This window comes from Eulemur rufifrons, chromosome 5, assembly GCF_041146395.1.
Source record: "Eulemur rufifrons isolate Redbay chromosome 5, OSU_ERuf_1, whole genome shotgun sequence".
Lineage (NCBI taxonomy): Eukaryota > Metazoa > Chordata > Mammalia > Primates > Lemuridae > Eulemur > Eulemur rufifrons.
In genome coordinates this window covers 22,897,685-22,917,489 of record NC_090987.1, presented here as the reverse complement: position 1 = coordinate 22,917,489, position 19,805 = coordinate 22,897,685, and the positions used below count along the sequence as shown (strand labels likewise).

Below are 19,805 nucleotides of genomic sequence, written 5' to 3'. Positions count from 1 at the left end.
TATGCTCTTTCCAACAGTAGAGTCAGAAATTGGTGTAGGGACGCTGGGAGTAGGAGCCTGTTTTCACTTCTTCCAGTGTTTTTCAAAGACGTTTTGGGGCCGGGAGTGGTGGCTCACACCTGTAATCCTAGCACTCTGGGAGGCCGAGGCGGGAGGATCCCTCGAGGTCAGGAGTTCGAGACCAGCCTGAACAAGAGCGAGATCTCGTCTCTACTAAAAAATAGAAAGAAATGATTTGGACAGCTAAAAATATATATAGAAAAAATTAGCCAGGCATAGTGGCGCATGCCTGTAGTCCCAGTTACTTGGGAGGCTGAGGCAGGAGGATCGCTTGAGCCCAGGAGTTTGAGGTTGCTATGAGCTAGGCTGACGCCACGGCACTCTAGCCTGGGCAACAGAGCAAGACTCTGTCTCAAAAAAAAAAAAAAAACTTTTTGGAAACAGAACTTTAAAAATATTTTTTATTTGGAAATCATTTTAGTTCATCAAAATATTATAAAAATAAAAGTAACATAAGAGGCACCCATAAATTCTTTACCCAGATTCTCCTAGTGTTCACATCTCCTCCCTTTTGCCGTATCATTCCTCTATCTGCGTATATACCTATGTGAGTATATTCATAATTTTTCTGAACTATTTGAAACAGAACTTTTCTAAATTGAAATCTTTCCTGCTAAAAATGCAGTTGCTCTTGCCAGATTGGTAGGGAAGGGCCTGGAGTCCCACCTCCTTGGCCCCTTCTCACCCAGGAGGAAGTAGTCACTCCTCTTTGTGAAACCTATGGTTTTGAAAAACGGTTTGGAAACCACTGCTCTCTTCTCATTGCTGGTTTCCTCAGACCAGATGCTATTTGCAGAGGCTCCTTTGCTGGGCAGAGTTGGAGGTGTGGGGTGAGCAACAGGAGGCCACCCTGAGAGCTAGCACCCCAGCCTTTGTTCTGTGACCCAGAATGAGCTAGAAAAACCATACCTTGTCCCATAGCCCTGACGATGGCCACGCCCTTCGAGACGGTGTACCTGGGCCTCTGGAGCTACAACTGCGTCCTCTCCTGCATCGCCATCGGGGGCATGTTCTACGCCCTCACCTGGCAGACGCACCTGCTGGCCCTCGTCTGCGGTAGGTGTTTGGGAATCCAACAACCAGGTCACCCTGGCTATTCCTTACCCCCTTGGTCATGTGAACCCCATGGTGACCACTCATCAGTACTGAACAGAGTGACAGGAAGGCCAGTGGCTCAGGTCCTCATGCCAGGGATGCCTTTCATAGCTGAAGATGTGAGATTCCTCCGCTGTCAAACACAGTCACAATCACCTTATGCTGTTACACTTACACAATGTCATAAAGTTTACAAGGAAGTCACATGTGCACCTCTTTGTATGCTAATGGCAGCAATCCTGCACTCTGTAACTCTTCACTCAGCAACTGTTTATAGGGTACCATGTAAGAGCCAGGGCCTGGGCTGGGCATGGCAGATACCATGCTGACCACATCCTCATGAAGCCACAGTCTAGCCAAAGAGAATTGCACGAATAATTATTAAAGCTGTGATGCCTGCAAAAATTGTTGAAAGGACCCAGTGAGTTGATGTACCCGGGAGCACTGAATATCATAGCCTAGCAGTATGGAAGCCCCATTTCTACTGAGGAAATGGAGAATGCACTACCTAGAGGAAAGCTGCCCACAGTTCTTAGTGTAGACCTGCACCCAGCTGTGTTATATAAGCGTATGAGCTCGCTTAATCCTCCCAAGAATATCACCAGGCATCGCTAGTCAGGCCCATTCTACAGATAAGGAAATGGGACTCAGAAGGCCAATTCACCTGTCCTAGAACACAGCTCCTAATGGCAAAAGGGAGGGTCGGCCCCCAGCCCCATCTCCCCCAGCCTTCCCCTGCTGGCGTTGTTACACTCTCTGGAAACAGCAGGACAGGACTTTAGGAATAAAACCAGAGACAAAGGAAGGGCAGAAGAGCATCCAGAACAGCTTTTCTTCTGTTTTTCCTACTTCTACATGGGGACTGTGGATGGCTTCCATGTCCCCCTTGTACTCCCTCAGAAGCCAGCGCGAGGCTGGGCACAGAGACAGCAGGCCCAGTAAACGTTAGTCAAGTCAAAAGTGCCAGATATTTTGAGGTTCAGACTGTGACTTCCTTTGGCCTTCAGAGAAGTGGCAGATTCCAGTGGCTGGAACCCATTGGGAGGGCTATGGGGGGAGGCTGGGGTTTATCTCAGCCCTTCCAGGTAAGGATCTGGGCTGGCACAGAGAGAGGGAAAGGGTGTTCTGGACAGAGAGGGACAGTGAGCAAGGTGCAGCACAGACGGAGCTCGTCCAGAGGCACCAGTGGTGCGGCCCAGCTTTGCTGACTGTCCTCAGGGCCCAGCTCCCACGGGGAACCCCCTGCCTGGCTCTGGGATCCCATAAGGTTCAGCCCTGATGAGACTTGGTGAGCGTTAAACCGCATCACAGCTGCTCAGAATCATGTACAGGAGGGCCCTTAGTAGGAGCTCCTATAGTCTGACCCCTCTCCCTCTGACAGACCATGATCCAGCCTGTGCTAGCCCATCCCTAAAGTCAGTGTGGACAAGCAAAACATGACTTTGACCTCTGATTCTATGCAAGGCCACCACGGAAGTGAGGAAGGGATAAAAGGGTATATGACCTTTCATCTCTGCCTCCAGAGAATGCAGAGGTAATTCGTAGTACCAGGCAAGCATGCCGGATGTCAGGCATGGTGCAGACACTGAGGCTGCAGGAGAGAGGGCGGGACCCCTGCTCTTGGTCTGGGCTCCCTGTTCTGCTACAGCAGTGGCTGGGGAGGAGTGAGGGTCAGGCTCTGGGACGCCAACTCTGAATGTCCTTGTTCCTCCACAGCCCTGTTCTGTGCGTACATGGGAGCAGCCATCTCCAACATCATGTCGGTGGTAAGTCTGCATTCTCCTCAACACTGCCCCAGGGGGTCTTCCCCAGCCAGAGCTTCCAGACAACTGGGGTCTCGTGGAACAATCCTGAGTGGGTAATGGTAGCTGGTACTCACACAATGCCCCTGCCAACATTTATCTAGGGTTTGTCCAGGGAAGGATTGGCAATTGCATATATGTGCCTCTAAGGGGTGTGTGTGTGTGTGTGTGTGTGTGTGCGCGCGCATTGAAAGAAAGAAATCACCATGTAACTAGCAGTAGAAAACACAGACAGATGGGGCTGTGTGGCTGGGACCATCCTCAGCCCAATTTTCAGCTCCATTCTTGAAAGATTCTGATTGTGTCCCAACCCCTCAAATTCCGTGAGCAACTACTCCAATGTTTTGAATCCAAGAATGCCAATGCCTTCAACTGGGGGAGCATCTCCATCCTCAGCCCCATCACATCTTTCTTCCTGGGGATCCCTGGCCCAACAGAGAAGCCTGGGAACATTCTTCAGACCCCAGTGTTTTTCCTTCCAGGTTGGTGTGCCACCAGGCACCTGGCCCTTCTGCTTCGCCACCCTCACCTTCCTGCTCCTGACAACCAACAACCCCGCCATCTACAAGCTCCCGCTCAGCAAAGTCACCTACCCGGAGGCCAACCGCGTCTACTACCTGACAGTGAAAAGCAGTGAAGAAGAGAAGTCCCCCAGTGGTGACTAGCCAAGTTCCAGGCAGCAATGCTCTTTGCCTGGACCGGGTGTCTGCTCCCTGCGTTCTGCACTCTGGGTCGATCAGCCACAGCACTCACCTTCTTTGCCTCTCCTTGCACTTGTAGAGACCCAAACACACCTGTAACTCCCTGTGTCTGAAGCTGATTTTCTCCCTCTGCCCAAATCTCTGGAACTGTCCATTGTGTGACATTAAAGGAAGCTGGTGATGAGTTAGAAGGAAGGAGTGTGTTTTAAGTGTTGTTGACTTATAGCAAAAACACTATTTAGTCCTTTGGGAAGATAATACAGAGGTGATCTTTTTGGCATGTTCAACTAAATAATAGATTCCAGAAAACTGAACTTGCTGAGTGGCTCCTGGGCTGACACGGCGTGGATGGAAGTCAGGGGACACGTGTGCTAGGAAGTGAAGGTGTCCCAGTGGCCAAATTGGTGGCCAATGGGCACTTAATTCAGAAGAGAGGAGTTTCACACTGATGGAGTTTTAAAGTTAAAACAGGGACAGTTGGGGCACTGGAAATGTCTAAATAAGTCGTCTTGAACATTCAGTGGTCTTAGTAAAGGGCAAGGTGAGATTCCACAGCAGGGAGGAACTACCATGTTAGAATCCTGTATATGACTTTCTTATGGAGGATAAGCATTTCTTGATTTAGATCAAACCAGCAACTCTGAGCAGAGATTTCACTTAAGGAAAGTACCTGAGCTCAGCATGTGAAAAGCTTGATAAACTTACTTCATTTTTCTATTAGCTTGTGGATGCTGGAGGCTTTATGAGGTCTGTGATACTTAAATGGTTAGCTCTGACTATAGAAGGACAAACAATTATCTGCGAATTTTATAATTTGGCTTCCCAACTATAGTCAACAGCTTGCATTCAATCTTTTAAAATGTATAGATCAGGGGTCTGCAAATTTTCTTCTGTGAAAGGGCCAGAGAGTAAATATTTTCAGGTCTGGAGGCCATACAGTCTCTTCTGCAAAGTCTCAACTCTATCATTGTATCGTAAAAGTAGTCGTAGACAATATGTAAATGAATGAGCAGGGCTATGGTCCAGTAAAACTTTATTAAACAAGCAGTGGGCTCGATTTGGCCCACAAGCTGTAGTCTGCTGATCCCTGATAGGCACTATCATCATAATAATGGTGAGAGACCAGTGGGCAGTCTGCAAGCCCAAACGGACACCACCAGGCCCCTTACAACAGAGCCACAAAAGCATTTTAAATGTTGGGTGACAGTGTGAGGACTCTCAGGAAATAGAGGATGCCCAAAAAAGTGGGATTGGGATGACCTGAATCAGGAAAAGCTTCTCTGAGTCTCTTTCAGAGAACTGGCAGACCCAGCAACAGCCACTGCGGGGTGCAGACTTATACCTCCATGTAAATGTCTGGGATCCCAAGGCTCACCCTCCTCCAACCTCTCACTCTGTTGTGTGTTTTCCCATCTGCCAGAAGCCACACCACCATGGGAGGAAGAAAAAACCATGGCCCTTCAGCACTGGAGTTTCTAGGCAGGAAGAGCAGGGAGATTTAGAGAGCCTCAGGGATGGACGGGCGTGTGAGGGTCCGGTGGTCTCGCCAGCCTACAATGCGTGAATCGCATTTTTCTCATTCTGCAAGTTTGATCATGTTATAATCTCTTTCTTCCCTTTGTTAATGTGGACGGTTTACTCTTGTTTTCTCTTCCAGTAGTGATTACTGCCCCTTTCCAACACTCATAATCAAAACCTATTTCTCTCTTATTTTATAGAAACAAGATGCCAAATAGTTTTCTCTGACAAGATACCCCATTTTTCTAATGCTCCTTCCTCACCCTGAGGAATTAAGGCCTTTTAAATATTTTCACTATTCCCATCCCCAGTGCCCTAGTCCCTAAAACACTTCTACTTCTCCAGCCATCTCCCGCCCCCAGATTTTGCTAACATCATTTATCATTTTTACTTTTTTCCCCTTGCAATATGCCTCTCCATTTTACAAAAATCCTTACTGAGCCCCTACATGACACATCTCCAGTAATTCCATCGTTGTCCATTTGGAGTTTACCATTTGTATTAAACATGTTACCTCTAATCACTCTTCCCTCTATCCTTCTTCCCCTGTCTTGCGATCTCTGTTCTGATTCATTTATTACTGGTTTAGAACTCTTTCTTGAGTATTTTCTTCAAGTAATGTCTGAGAGAACAAGAGTGACATATTCTCTGACTCTTTGCATGACCACAGAGACTCTTTCCCCTGGCAGGTGAATGGCATTTTGCGGGGTGTTGGGTTCCTGCCTTGGGGCCTTTCCCCTCAGTTGTCTATAGATGTCATTTCTTCATTTTCTGGCTTCTGAGTGTAACGAATGAGAAATCTCATTATTTTTCTCTTGTAAATAACCTCTTCTTTCTTTCTAGATGATTTTAAGATGTTCTTTTTATCTTTAGAGTTCAGGAATTTTACAAAGTTAAGCCTAAGGGTGTGTCTTCTCTCATTGATCCTGCCTTTCAATCTGCTAACTTAAGTCTTTATTCAGCCCAGCAACTTTTCTTCTAACATTTGTTTGATTATTGCTTTTTCTTCCATCTCTGTATTTTCCTCTCTCTGGAACTCCTACATCCATGTGTTAGGCCTTCTTGTTCTCTGTTTCAAGCTATGTATCTTCTTCTTTACAATTTTTACCATTTATATTTTTGCTCTGCTTTGAGATGGTTCTTCCACTTGATCTTCCAGGCCACTGATTCAGGTCCCAAAAGGAACCTTTCTTTCCTTCAATTCAACAGATAAGCTGATTTTTTTTTTTTTTTTTTTTTTTACTTCAAAAGTCAGGTTTTTGGTTACAGAAAATCTTTGGAATAGGGGCTGAAATTGGATCTCCATGTGTGTTTATTATTCTTTTGTTGTTGTTTATCTTCTCTTGCTACAAAAATCAGACACAGCTTCTAGTAATCTGTGGCCCCAAAGCTTCTGCCAATTCGCCTTATTCCACCTCAGAATAAGAGATTCTGTGCTGGTTGCCTAGGGCCATTTGCCAACTTTCATGAGCCAAGAAACTCGGCCTCATGGCCTGATCTCATTCATTCATTCATCCAGAAGACACTGCATGAAGAACTCGTAATATGTTACTCAGGACCTGGGCTAGAGAGACCAGGAAAGAATCAGACCAGTTTCTGACTTCAAGGTATTCATTTTATGTGGATTTGCCTGGCCAGGTGAGTAGTCTCACCTGAGGTGAAGATGAGGCTGGTACCGCAGACTGCCTGACCCCACTCACAGTCACAGCACCAGTTTTTTTCTTGAGTAAATTATCTGGTCAGGTTAGTTTTCTGTTTAGGAAATGTGTCAGGCATGACTTTAAGGGTTCCAGGAACATTTCTGTGCCGCTTCCCCTCTTGTCCCCTTTCTTTCCATTACCTGCTGCCCAGCCATTCCCAGCCATCCCTTCAATTTGAGGCTTTGAACCTGTTAAAATGGAAGTAGTCCTGGGAATGTGACACAGTAAGCATGACCAATCATTTGCATCTCAGGTTGAAGGGGCCATTTCTGAGAATAGATTTGATTGCCAAAAAAAAAAAAAAAACAATGGAGGGAAGAGCACAAAGAAAAACTGGGTGGCACATTTTGAGAGGGTCTTTGGCAAAGGTGGGCATGATGCTGAGATGAGGCTGAGCTGGGGGAATTTGGGTCTGGCACCCCCTTGTCTCGTAGGGAATGATGATGAAGCTGGTTGTGTTTGTCTTGGAGGAGAGACGAAAGAGCTAGGGCAAGGTCTGTCTGCAGTATGAAGTAAGGCATGTGGAAGAAGTCAACTCACTCAGCATCACTCCAGAGCACAGAGCGAGGGCCATGAAATGGGAGTTAAGCAGGCCGACTTTGAATCAGCAGAGAGGGGTGCTTTTTAACAATAGAAGTTATGTGAGAAATGGTATCTTATGAAGCCCTGAGTTTCCTGCTCTGATAGTGCAGGAGCAGGGCCTGGAGGCTGGTTGGGGACACTTGCTTTGGGTGGACTAGACCAGATGACCCCTGCAGCCTCTCTTTTCCAACTCCAAGCCTCTGTGACTCTATAGCCCTGAGTTCCCGCAGAGCAGTAAGGAGGAGCTAACACTAAAGTGGCAAAAAGATAAGAACATAGAAACCATATGTACCAAAAATATACCATTGGTGCCTTTACAGCTTTTCCTAGAGCTTGACCAGTTAGCCATGTGGTCACTACCCAAATGCTCAACATGGCTGTTTATGTGGACACAAGCTGGGGGACAACCTCATTCGACTGGGCCTTGGCCTGCAGCTTCTCCTTCCCATCACTGTCCCCTCTGGGGGGCGGTTCTTCTTCTGGTCAACCCTCTGAGAAACTCTGTCTTTCTGGCCTGCCTTTATGGTCCCATCACACGAGTGTGCCCCAGTTTGTCTGTGCTTCGCATAGGAGTCTGAGCTTTGCTTTCTTGGGTCATAAAGGTTGTGAAGGCCTGGAGACAGCTATAATGTAAAATCAGGTGGGGGCTGACAGTTTCAGTGTGGGCATGATTTCTACTCAATAAACCACAGTCTCACTCGGCAACTTTAAAGGCAATCCCATTTTATGTGAGGTTTTTTTGACTTGCCTGGGTTTTCCTGCCTCTAGCCATCCAGAGAAGATAGAAGAATCCACAGGGAACCTTTCTACCCCAAGTGGAATTAAAAATTCCAAGACCCCAAGGAGGGGGTTAGGGGGAGAGCGGCAAGTCCTTTTTAACCCTTTGTGAATTGGTAAGGAGGAGGCCCCGCCACCTCCTATGGCAGCACTCACTGGCGGCTGGAGTAGAATGAAGCAAAGAAAGCAGCTCCTTGCAGAACTTCTAGCTCTGGCTCGCATATATTCCACATGGACTTGGGTTCTCTCCCCTGAAGGAATCTGACCTCCCCAAGTTTAGCCCCTGGTGGGCAGTGCAAGTCTCCTCCCTCTATGAGCCCGGAAATGTAGAGTTGTAGGGAGCCACGAGCACTGGGAAGAAAACTGTATTCTGCAGTGAATTCTGACAGAGCGAGGCCAGAGTCTGTAGGCATAAACCGATCTCCTGAAGAGTCCTTGGTATCTGAGCTCCAGCCTTTGGTAGGACCAGCTGGGGACAAGATCCCATCATGGCCTTCTGTTTTCCAGGACGTCACCTTACTGCTCCACACTAAGTCGAGCATGTGTGACAGATACTCACTACACTAGCAAGAGCCATGGTTCCATTTGGCTCATGGAACCTGCATAAGCTTCCCAAATGACTTCTTAAGGAGTAATCATCTCCTGTCTTTTCAAATTGCTCATGGGTGGCATCTCCCTGTTGTGTCTGGGGTTGGTAGATACTTAGGTAGCTGGAGTGAGCTCATCACAGAAAGTTCAGGAGCCCTTAGGAGAGGCCAGAGCAAAAAGGCAAGGGATAAGCACCCAGGGCTGAGCCAGACCAGCCGGCAGAGGACAAGGAAACAATGAGAAGGCCACAGTCCTGAACTTGGACGCTAAGGACAGGCCCCCATGCGGGGAGCTGAGCTGCTGTGCACACCATCCCCACCTCTCCCTGGAATGTGGGGGCCGGCTGGACCCCTCCCACCGTCTTTGTTTGCTTTCCTTCCTGGAAGGCCCTCCATGAACAGGACCCTCTTGGGCAGTTCCAAAACACCTGGCAAGGTGGGAAGGGGCCTTTGACGTCAGATGGGGCATTTGTCTACTCAGGTGTAGCTAATTTACCCAGCGTGAGGTTTTGTTTCGAACCTGGGTAGGCCACCACACACCCCACCACTGAGTGCGTGTGTGTAGGGGGGGTACGTGGGTTCGGGGGTAGGTGCATGACTCATCATACTCCCAAAGCCAAACAAAACATGTTTGGATTGGGCCCCCTCCCCAAACTCCAGTCCACCAGACCCTGTGGTCTCGTGGGACTTGGGAGGGCCAACTTCCCTAATATATGTAGACCTCAGAGTCCTTTCTGGAGTCAAGGGTTAGGTCAAGGATTCTTGCTCTGTGAGGGTCCCACAGTGAGCCTCCAGGCCCTCAGGACCCCGGTCAGCAGGAATCAGAAGAAAGAAAGCTCTGAAAATTTCCACAGAACTAGAAAGACAGTGTCTAGGATTGGGCTGTGCAGAAATTTCCATCCAGACGCTGATGGCAATACGGTTCCCCAGGCTGTGCCCTGCCTGGATGGGGAATTAAGGGAACTTATTGAGATTGGAAGGCAAATTGGCCCCCCGGGGAGACAACACTTGGATAGTTGCTTTAAATGCCAATGCTGGAGTGAGAATTCTAAAGAGAGGTGTAGCCAGAAGGTAACCTGAGGGACTGCAGGGCAGCTACTAGACTGTCCCCAGCTCTGCCCTTTTAAGGAAACCTGCTTGATCCAACCAGGTGTTGGAACCAAGGCAGCTGGAGCTAGTCTTCCCCAGGGAACTTGGGAGATAGTCTTTTGGAAGGAAGGCCAGAGAGAGCGTGGACGAGCTGCAGAAGGAGCTTTGTCTTCCTTCGCTCTCCTCCTCCATGGTACCTTTTCTCAACGGGCAGACGTGCACCAGGCATAGGTTTAGGGAATGCAAGTCAGTGAATTTACAGAGAGTCAGCCGGAGGATGGGCTGGGGGGCTTAGGGCAGTGAAGGGGTTTGGGTTTAGGAGAAGTCTTCGCACCTGGAGCTGAGGACCAGAGACGCCGCCCCATCGGAAGGAAGTGTCTTCCCAAGTCCCAGTGGTCTAGATTCCTCCAGCCTGTGCAGGAAATCGAAAGGAGCCAAGGTAAGAGGTCCTGGGGGAGAGAAACAACCATGGAGGCCCCATCTCCCCAGCCAACAGGACCACCTGGCTTTTCAAAGGAAGAGAAGAAAGAAAGGCTGTCTTTGATCTGTTTCTTCCTTCTGTTGAGCCGTGTCTGGTGAAGACAGTCCTGGGGCGGGAACCTTACTTAAGAACTCTAGAGAGAATCTAGATCTTGGAAGCTTCAAGCTGGAAAAGCTCTTAAATATTTATAGTTCAAACCTCTTATTTTATAGATGAGGAAACCACAGCTTGTCCAGAGACTTGCCCAGGTGGTAAAAGAGCCTGAGCAAAAGTCCAGGCGCCTAACTCACACACCCGGAGCCCTTGCCACCCCCATACCCACTTCATTTCATTTGTTATCTTTTCTACAACTCTATGACCCACCGCTCTCATATCAGCCTGGTTTCCAGGGCAGTACCGTGCCGAGTTGAGCCTCTGGGATGTAACCTCTGGCTAATGAAATAGAGTCCAATGCCTTCTGCCCACAATTCATTACTGCTGCTTCCAGGGTAAAGGCATGTGCTCCAGGCTTTTTGGGCCAACAGCCCTTCCTCAGACACACCAGTAGAACTGGATCATCCAATATCCAAAAACATCTTAACATCCTGGCATCTCTGCAGTGTCCCTCTCTTACATACTCAGATTACTATAGACTTATTTTGTGTAGCTACCAAGAGTGGATGTTTCTGGAAGACAAATAGCCATGCCATAAGGATCAATATTCCAGGATATTAAAGTTATATGATCAGGTAATGGACGGCCTTGTAAGGTATGTGGTCTCCTCCAAAACTGGCACCAGAGAATATGGGCCTTGGTGAACTTGCTGAAGGAAAGCCATCGTGTGCCCATGGCCAGGCCTCTACCTACTGTCAACACCTTGGCCTTGTTGTACCCCTTCTATTAATACTTGGAATCGATAATTCCAAGTGTTTTCATTAGATTGGAAAGCAATTATTGAATAATTTTATATGCATTGTAATGATCAATATAAATGATCGATATAGCCACTGTGACCCTAACTTCAAAAGATGTAGTCTAGAGTACGTTCTGCAAATGCAATGGGAATTCAAAGCAGGGAATGATCCACATAGCCAAATAAGGCAAGGATGGCTTCATAGGGGGAGCAGAACATAAACCAGACCTTGAAGAGTGGATAGAACTTAGGCAAGAAGAGGGATGGAGGAAGCACAGAGGGCCATTGGTAAAGTCAGAGCACCACAGCAGGGTGTGGGTTGGGAAGGAAAAGGACGAGGCTGGATGCTGAAGTTAGCCATATTGTAGAACATCTGGAAAGTGAAGCAGAGGAATTTGAGCACTGTCCTCTTGGCAATAGGGATCCATGTAGAGTATTGGGTAAGAGAGTGACATAATGATACTGTCTAGCAGTTGAAGCACAGAATGGATTGAAAGAGAAGAGATTAAAATCAGGGAGATGGATGCTATAGACGCAATTCTGAGGGTGTGGGCTGGGGAAGGAACAGTGGAAAGAGAGTGCAAAGTTATTCTGGAGCAAAATCCATCAGGGGTCACCCCAGTTATAGATGGGGTGCTCTGACCTTTGTACTCTCTTTGACCTCTTTTATGTTATCGTGAGGTATCATGAGGTTAAATGAGGTAGCAACTCATTTATGATTATTGATGTCTTCCCCATGGAGTGAGCCAAAGACACCAAAACAGACGAAATCTAGGCGAAACCATTGGCTCTAGTGAGCTGTGTGCAGAAGAAGAGAACATTTCAAGCATTTACTATGAGGATGAGTCTTGCTTCTTTCAGGGGTACAGTGACTCATACCTCACCTCCTTAAAAATTTTTTTTAAAAAATTGGCTAATTGATTAAGAAATTGAGGCTTCCAAGTAATTTATCTCCAAGTGTTCCTGTGGACCCGGCCTTCCTCTTTACCCCACCTGCCTCTCAATCCACCTCCCTGTCCAGATAGGAGGGCTCAGGAAAGGTTCAAGAAGACATTGGGTTTTTTTCTTGAGCAAAGGGAGTCTTGGTTTAAAGAGAAATGGATTCTATAATACCTAATTAGGCCATTACATCCAAACGCAGAGTTGAGTTGATAGACCAAAAATAAATCCCTAATGGGGAGTAAGGTTTAGGGAGATAAGTCTTAGACTATAAGGCAAGAGACGGAACAGGCCTACATAATATCTACTCTCAGCTCTGCCAATAGCTGTGTGGCCTCGGGCAAGTCACTCCATTTCTCTAGGCCTCGGTTTCCAAATCTGTAAAATGAGAGGGCTGGACCAGACAACTCAAAAGCCTTTTCCAATTCTAATATTCAATGTCTTTGAGAGTTTGTACAGTGATCTTTGAAACTTTCAACTAAACACAACTTGGAAGGAAAAGGAACCACCCCCACTAACCACCCACATGCACCCATGTCGCACGCACACACAGAGTGGCCCCGGAAATTACAAGTCAGAGTGCAAAGCTCAAGTTCCACGAGGGGGAAACATCTGTCCAAATTATGGCCAGAGCATATTCATGGAGAACTGACTGTAGAAAAAAAATAGAATTATATATGATGTGTCACTTCAAAGAAAGGTGCTCTGGTGTTGCAGCTGAGAAATTGCCTTGTGGTGTGCGGGTGTGTCCAAAACAGCAGGTCCGAGGAACAGGAGACCCAGGGAACTGGGGGAGGATGACAGATGGGTCCTGATGGTGGCTTCCAGACGCTCCGTATATTGGACATTGCAAGTGACAGATGGACAGCATTGATTCACCTCCGAGAGGGAGTAAAACCCATCTAAAACCTGAGAAAGACAACTAACTAGTAGAAAGGGTATAGGCACGGACCTGTTTGGGTAAAGGTTGAGTTTTTCAGAAAGATAGACTAGATCATTTTTCCCCTTCTGAAAGATGTCATCTATGGCTTGGGTTTGTTTTGTTCCACTCAAAGGAACTGTAATATGCTTCAGAGTTTTATTTCATGGGTGTGCTCTTCTATGAAATCTTTTTTTTACCACTGATATTTGGTTGGCATTGTCTATGCAATAGAAGTCAACAGAGGCACAAGTACTTTCGGATCACTACCTCCCAGAAAAAGTGTTTCTGAACAAATCGTTATGGCTCATAACTGTTCTTTCCTTCCCTTAGTCAATGGGAGGAAAGTATCATTGGACTCTTGCCTGTTCAAACGAGGAATGGTGGCAATCCTCAAGGGCAGGGATCGTGCCCATGAGACGGTCCTGAAGGGCCCCCAGGGTGAAACGACATGCATTGGGATTCTTAATAAGCCTTGTTAGAGCAGGGGAGAGCACTGGCTCCTACACCAGGCAGGCATGAGACAGGTGGGATCTGTTGTGGCCAGAGTCCCTGGGCCCACGCCCTCGAGCCATAAACAACATCATCAGTTTGCTGTACTATATCACAAAAGTACTATTTATTTTCTATGTGTGCCGTGATATGGGGGGAGGGGTGTTGAAAAGGGAAAAAAGTGATTAAAGTACTTATTGAGTGCTGATTATGAACAAAATTTACTCTTGGGCTATAGAGCTTCCGGCCCTGCCTCCCAACAGCTTAGCTTCCACAGATTGGCACTTGCCAAACGTTAATATGCACAGGAATCACTGGAGGATCTTGTTGAAATGCAGATTCTGATTCCATCAGTCTGGGGTGGGGCCTGAGATGCTGTATTTCTAACAAGTTCCCGGACGATGCTGCTGGTGCTGCTGGCCCAGGGACCACACTTTGAGTAGCAAGAACCGATATCAGTAGTTCTCTGCCCACGCTGCACATTAGAGCCATGTTTTAAATACATGGGCTTTAAAAAACTTCAATTTTTTAAACAGGTCTGGGTAGGGCACAGACACTTTTTAAAGCACTCTGACATGCAGCGCGCTTTAGAACTCCCTGCCACGGATGGGGTCCAAGGCACTGGCTGCCACCTGTTCGTGCCAGTGCAAGTGGCAGTTATGTGGATCTCAGAGTGGTTCCTTGCTGGAGATGTAAGGCAGGCTGGCTCAACTGTCTCTTGCCGTGGATCTAATTTAGGTTACTGTGGAGAAAGGAAGTGGATGTTTCAATGGGAGAAAGGAGAAGTTGGGTGTTCTATGGCTGACGCAATTACTACTCCAGCTTCCGGCTTCACCACTCTCTCCTTTCCAGCTTCTGTGTGTGATTTTTCCCGGCTCTCTGCTTGGCTCTCTCAGGTGCAGACCAGGTGGGACACTGACCTGTCTCATTTTGCCCCTGGCTAGGCGGTGGTGGGGAGCAGCCACCCGCGGCGGGCCCGAAGGCCGAGGAGGGCTTGGAGGCCGCGCTCCCCAAGCGCAAGAGTGTGTTCCACATCGAGTGGTCATCCATTCGGAAGAGGAGCAAAGGTGTGCCCCTCCTCCCCCTCGCCCTCGGTCCCCGACTTCCTAGTCTCTAATAAAACAGGGACAACCACAGTACCGACTTCACAGGGTGGAGGGGAGACCCACGAGAGTCATGCTCATTCTTCTCACACCTGACCTCTGACCAAAGCCACGGTTCCCAGTGTCTGTCTGGATGCCCCCTTTGCTGGAAGGGAGACTGGAGCTGAGACAGGCAGTGGATGGGCAGTGGGTCTCTGGAGTCTGAAGTCAGCCGCACATTGGAATCACCTGCATGCCATCCCCAGAGACTCTAACCTAATTAATCTGGGGAGCAGCCTGTGTGGGCATCAGCATCTTTTAAAGCTCTCCATGAGATTCTAATTTGCCACCAAATCAAAACCGCTGGTCTCAGAGGCTAAAGATGAAAAGTTCTCACCTTCCACAGTGGTGGGGCAGCCAAGGGCACAGGTAGAGCGCCACGGTCAGGAAGGGCTCCGAAGGCCAGGAGGGGCATCCAGGGGCAGCTAAAGCTGAACAGGTGGGGAAGCCAGAAAGGTGGACTTGGAAGCTGAGAACATGTGGCGGCGAACAGGAGTCTGCGGAGAACTCCCCGAGCAGCTGCAAAGTTGGAGCAGTCTCGTGAAGGGGCAGGACTGAGGGGCAAACTAATTCTGTCCCCGACACCCAGAGAGGGGAGCAGGATTGCTCAGAGTCACACAGTTGGCGAGCGCCACTGCCAGGGATAAAACTGACTCCTGTGTTAGTGCCGTTTTTACAAATCATGTGCTTTCCCAGAAGGTGCATTAGTGACTTTCTTCCTCTGGTTCATCTAAGTCTGATCATTTCGTACCAAAACTCAGCCAGGCCAGGGAAATGAGCGTGGAGTGGTTGTGGGCAAACACACGAGGTGGAAAGGGCACTGCAGGTATCTTAGGGCCCTCTTGCCCCCGAGTGTGTCTTTGACAGGAGTCCCCAGCCACAGTGTGTCAGAGAGCATGACTTGCCTCAGAAGGTTAACAACTCCTTCCTAACATCCTATTATGATGGCGGTCGGGGGCTGGGGTGGGGGAGGGCGCAGTGCAGAGCCCCACGCCAAGGGGCCTGGGAGGTGGAAGTCAGAATTGCAGAGGCGCCAGCAGGCAGTGGGTCAGTCGGGCTATCACGGATGCTAGTCTCTCTGCTTCCCACTCTTCCTTTCAAGGCTTCCAAAATTAATTAGTTTCTCCTGCGTGGTGCTACCTCCCAACCACACTGGTATTTGCAGTCCCTGCTCTTTCAAAAGTGGGAACATGGGGCCTTTGATGCTGCCCTTCTAGTGCTCTGATACCCTGAAGGCTCATGGCTGCAGAATGGGAACAGCCCATAGGGTCTGAAGACACAGGGCGGTCAGAGCCCAGCCTGCCATCCTCACACTTGACCACCAGAGGGAACCAAAGCATCGAGACGGAAACTTCCAGGGGCCTGAGCTGCCTTCCTGACACACACAACCCTACTGAGATGGGTCACCTCTGCAGAAAAATTACCTGTGATAATAAAAAATATGTTTAGATCCACATTACAAGAGTTTTCTAGAATTACAAGGACAGACCAAAAATCTGTTACAAGTGACTACATGATCACTTGTCCTAATCCAACCTGCAGTTACTACTAAAATGCCTTGAAAAAAGAAAAAAAAAAAAAGGACCAGAACAGCCTGAGGGCACCCGGCTGGTCATGGCCAAATTCAAACACAGATCTCACAGATCTAGCATGGCGCAGGCAGCTCAATTCTTTATGAGGACACGAGAGGCTTCACGTTCCTTTCTTCATGCACCCACAAGTTCTCCGTGTGTTCTAGGAGAGAGAACCTGGATTCAGGGACCCTGTGCAGGTCACTGTCCCTCTGGGCTGCTGTTTCCTCATCTAAAAAATATAGGGGTTGAGCTAAATCATGGCTTCTTAATTAAGTCAGTGTAATCCCTGAACTCCCTAAATTCCTTGTAAAATGCCACTTTACGTGAAGATGTACATTTTCCCCCAAAGGGAGGGCCCCAATGGGTCCAGCACCAATAAAAGAACGAAGGAGCCTTCCAGCCGCAAGTCTCCAGGATTCTGCTCTTCCTCAAGAGGAAGAGGAAATACCAACTAATCTAACTTGAGCCCCACAAGAAGTTAGCTGCTAAGGTGCCAAAGCTGTGCGTCCTAACTGATGCTCTCGCCTTCTCACTCCAGGGTTTGGAAGAGGCGAACACCAGGAGAGACAAACCAAAGACCCGTTTCCCTATCAGTACCGCAAGCCCACGGTGGAGCTGCTTGTGAGTACCAAGTGGCCGCATCGGGGACAGTGCCCTGCGGCACAAAGCCTGCGGCAGATGAGGGAGCTGAGACCCATAAAAGATGTCCTCTGATTTAGGCAAATTTTACGTGAATTCGTATTTTCAGAAATGTGATCACCTGGGGAAAAAAATGTCTATTTTTCACAGTTTACTTTGTAAGCTTTCATTTCCTTTTATTTAAATTATTTATTATCAGGCTTCCTTGAAATCCAGCATTCAAGTATTTAGTAAATAAGCGGGTGCCAGCTTTCAAAAACAGAATCTTTATATGTTCAATTTCATACCTTTATGCTTATGGGCAGTTAAAGTTTAAAGATTAAACATGCTGGAGGGAAAATGATTTCTGGAAAGGTGTCATATAGTGAAAGTAATGGTATTTTTTCCAAAAAAAAAAAAAAAAGACTCTAAAGATCTGTGGTTAAATCTCAACTCGACTGTTTGACTTTGACCTTTGCAAATGAGAACCTCTGCATACATGAGTCCTCATCCACAGAAGGAGGGTAAAGGTGTCATCTTGTTGTACCGCATGATGGTGGACTGTATTGAGCGAGGTCACATGTCAAACAAAAGATATTCTAATCTATGGAAACAGGGAGATGATCAAATAGCAATTTAACTAAATACCAAACGAAACTCTTAGCTTGGTCCCCAAGTGACTACAAATGTGACTTCTCACTATGAGAACCACAGAATGAGGGAGATTGTTGCCATCTCTCGTCCCGGGCAGGATCTGGACACCATGGAGGAGAGCTCTGAGATAAAGATGGAAACGAACATTTCCAAGACTTCCTGGATTCGGAATTCCATGGCTGCCAGTGGGGAAAGGATCAGCAAAGCCCTCAGCTACATCACGGGAGAGATGAAGGAGTGTGGAGAGGGACTCAAAGGTGAAGTCCTGTGCGAGCTGACCCTCCCTGACCCCAAAAAGGGCACCTCCAGCCATCCCCAGAAAACACATTGCCGGGGTGGGGCTTCCCTATGGACCAGACTGGGCTCTGTGTCTCTGGTCTTTCGGAGAAGCTAGGAGCTGTGCTGCTAGAACAGACATGCAGTTTCTAGGGATGTAAATGCCAGTACGTGTAAGAAAGTGAGTTCTCACTTCTGAATATAACAGTTCTGGGCTCGGGCATTTCTCACATTGGGATTCTAGAGCCAGCATTCTAGAAAAAATGCCCTCTGGATGGCTCATGGGAGAACTGTGTCTACCATGCCAATAGGTTCTCTTTAGAAATCTTCCCAGAGCTTGGGCCATGGGTTTGATGCACTCTCTGCATGGCGCTACCACAGTGGGCACAGACAGCTCAGGGCACCTGACCCACACTGCCAGAAAAACCAACTAATGACCACATCTGGCCGACAAGGGGTCCCAAGAATTCTCTGGGCTGTCAGATGCTCTCCTGGAGGGTTCTTTACCCTCTTCGGCGGCAGGAGACAGCAGGCGGCTGGCTCCCTGCACACACTCTGCAGACGCCCAGATTCCCTCGCACCCTCCTCCTGCCCCACACTGAGCACTTGCTGACTCCGAGCCCGGCTTCCATTGCAGACAAGTCCCCGGTGTTCCAGTTTATTGACTGGGTCCTCCGGGGCATGTCCCAGGTGATGTTCGTGAACAACCCCCTCAGCGGCACCCTCATCGTGCTCGGCCTCTTTGTCCAGAACCCCTGGTGGGCCATCTCGGGCTGCCTGGGCACCGTCATGTCCACCTTGGCAGCCCTCATCCTGAGTCAGGACAGGTAAGTCCCAGGGGCCCAGGGGCCCAGCATGAGGCCAAGAGGTCACTCCCTGGGGGACCATTCTTCACCTTCCCAGCTCAGAAAACCTTCAGAATAAGGACACTGATAACTAAAAACAACTATTCCCTGGTTATTTTTTCCCAGTGATGACACATTGTCTAGAGAAATACCAAGGGTTCATATGGTTGATGTCTTCCCTCCCCTCTCCCAGAAGGGTGGTCTGGTTAAAGGTGCGTGTGGCTGGGCCCCAGGTGAGAAAAACCCGACTTGGAGAAATACCTAAAAAGCGTTGGGGAAACCCACATTCCACCTGTCCCCTTCCCCCAGGTCAGCCATCGCGGCGGGACTTCACGGCTACAACGGGGTGCTGGTGGGGCTGCTGATGGCTGTGTTCTCGGACAAAGGCGACTATTACTGGTGGCTGCTGCTCCCCGTCATCGTCATGTCCATGTCCTGGTGAGTTTGCTTTTGAGCTTGTGGGTTTGGATCGGGGGCCACCAACCTTTTTATCCCAAGCCCGTGACCGACTGTCTAAGCTCAATGTTAAAGTAGCATTTACTTAGCTTGCCATCACTAAGGTCACACAGTGACAGCACTGTGCCAGGTCACCTGCATCTATATCCCATTAGCTACCACCCTTTACTCTTCTTTTTTCTTTTTTAAGAGCTAAAAGGGTTGTTGGTCTCGCCATGCCAGAGCACAGAGCAAGAAACTGAGGTTAAGGGATGCACTACAGGATCCCATAGTTTCTGGAAATCTTCTCATTCCTCCCCCTCCCCCAGATTTTACCGATCCCTGGGACTCCAGACCCGGCCAAGACCACCTCCCCAGAGTAGGCTAAAGGCCCAGCATGGGAAGAGCCCTCGGGGCACTGGCTCCTCCGTCCTGTCCAGAAAATGCAGCTCACTCTGGCCACAAGGCTAGTGCTCTTGGCCGGTCAACAACCGTTTGTTGAATGAATGACTGTGATTCCCTTCCCTCTGCTCCCACACCCTGCCCTCTCTCCTCCTGCTTGGGCATGCAGCTATATGATGCCTCGAGGAAGTTCTGGGACTCCCTGCCTTAAAACTTCTCCCAGAA

The 19,805-nt window shown here is 48.5% G+C and overlaps 1 protein-coding gene across 1 annotated transcript in view; it reads left to right on the top strand.

Moving 5' to 3' along the window:
• The window catches only part of SLC14A2 (solute carrier family 14 member 2), a 41,219-nt gene that overhangs the window by 11,593 nt on the left and 9,821 nt on the right, over positions 1 to 19,805 (top strand). Inside the window, exons 7-14 of the mRNA XM_069468033.1 lie at positions 982 to 1,116; positions 2,872 to 2,921; positions 3,440 to 3,614; positions 14,579 to 14,701; positions 16,889 to 16,971; positions 17,720 to 17,879; positions 18,536 to 18,725; positions 19,053 to 19,181. Of these exons, the coding sequence (XP_069324134.1) occupies positions 982 to 1,116; positions 2,872 to 2,921; positions 3,440 to 3,614; positions 14,579 to 14,701; positions 16,889 to 16,971; positions 17,720 to 17,879; positions 18,536 to 18,725; positions 19,053 to 19,181 (1,045 nt within the window). The remainder of the gene's footprint in view (positions 1 to 981; positions 1,117 to 2,871; positions 2,922 to 3,439; positions 3,615 to 14,578; positions 14,702 to 16,888; positions 16,972 to 17,719; positions 17,880 to 18,535; positions 18,726 to 19,052; positions 19,182 to 19,805) is intronic.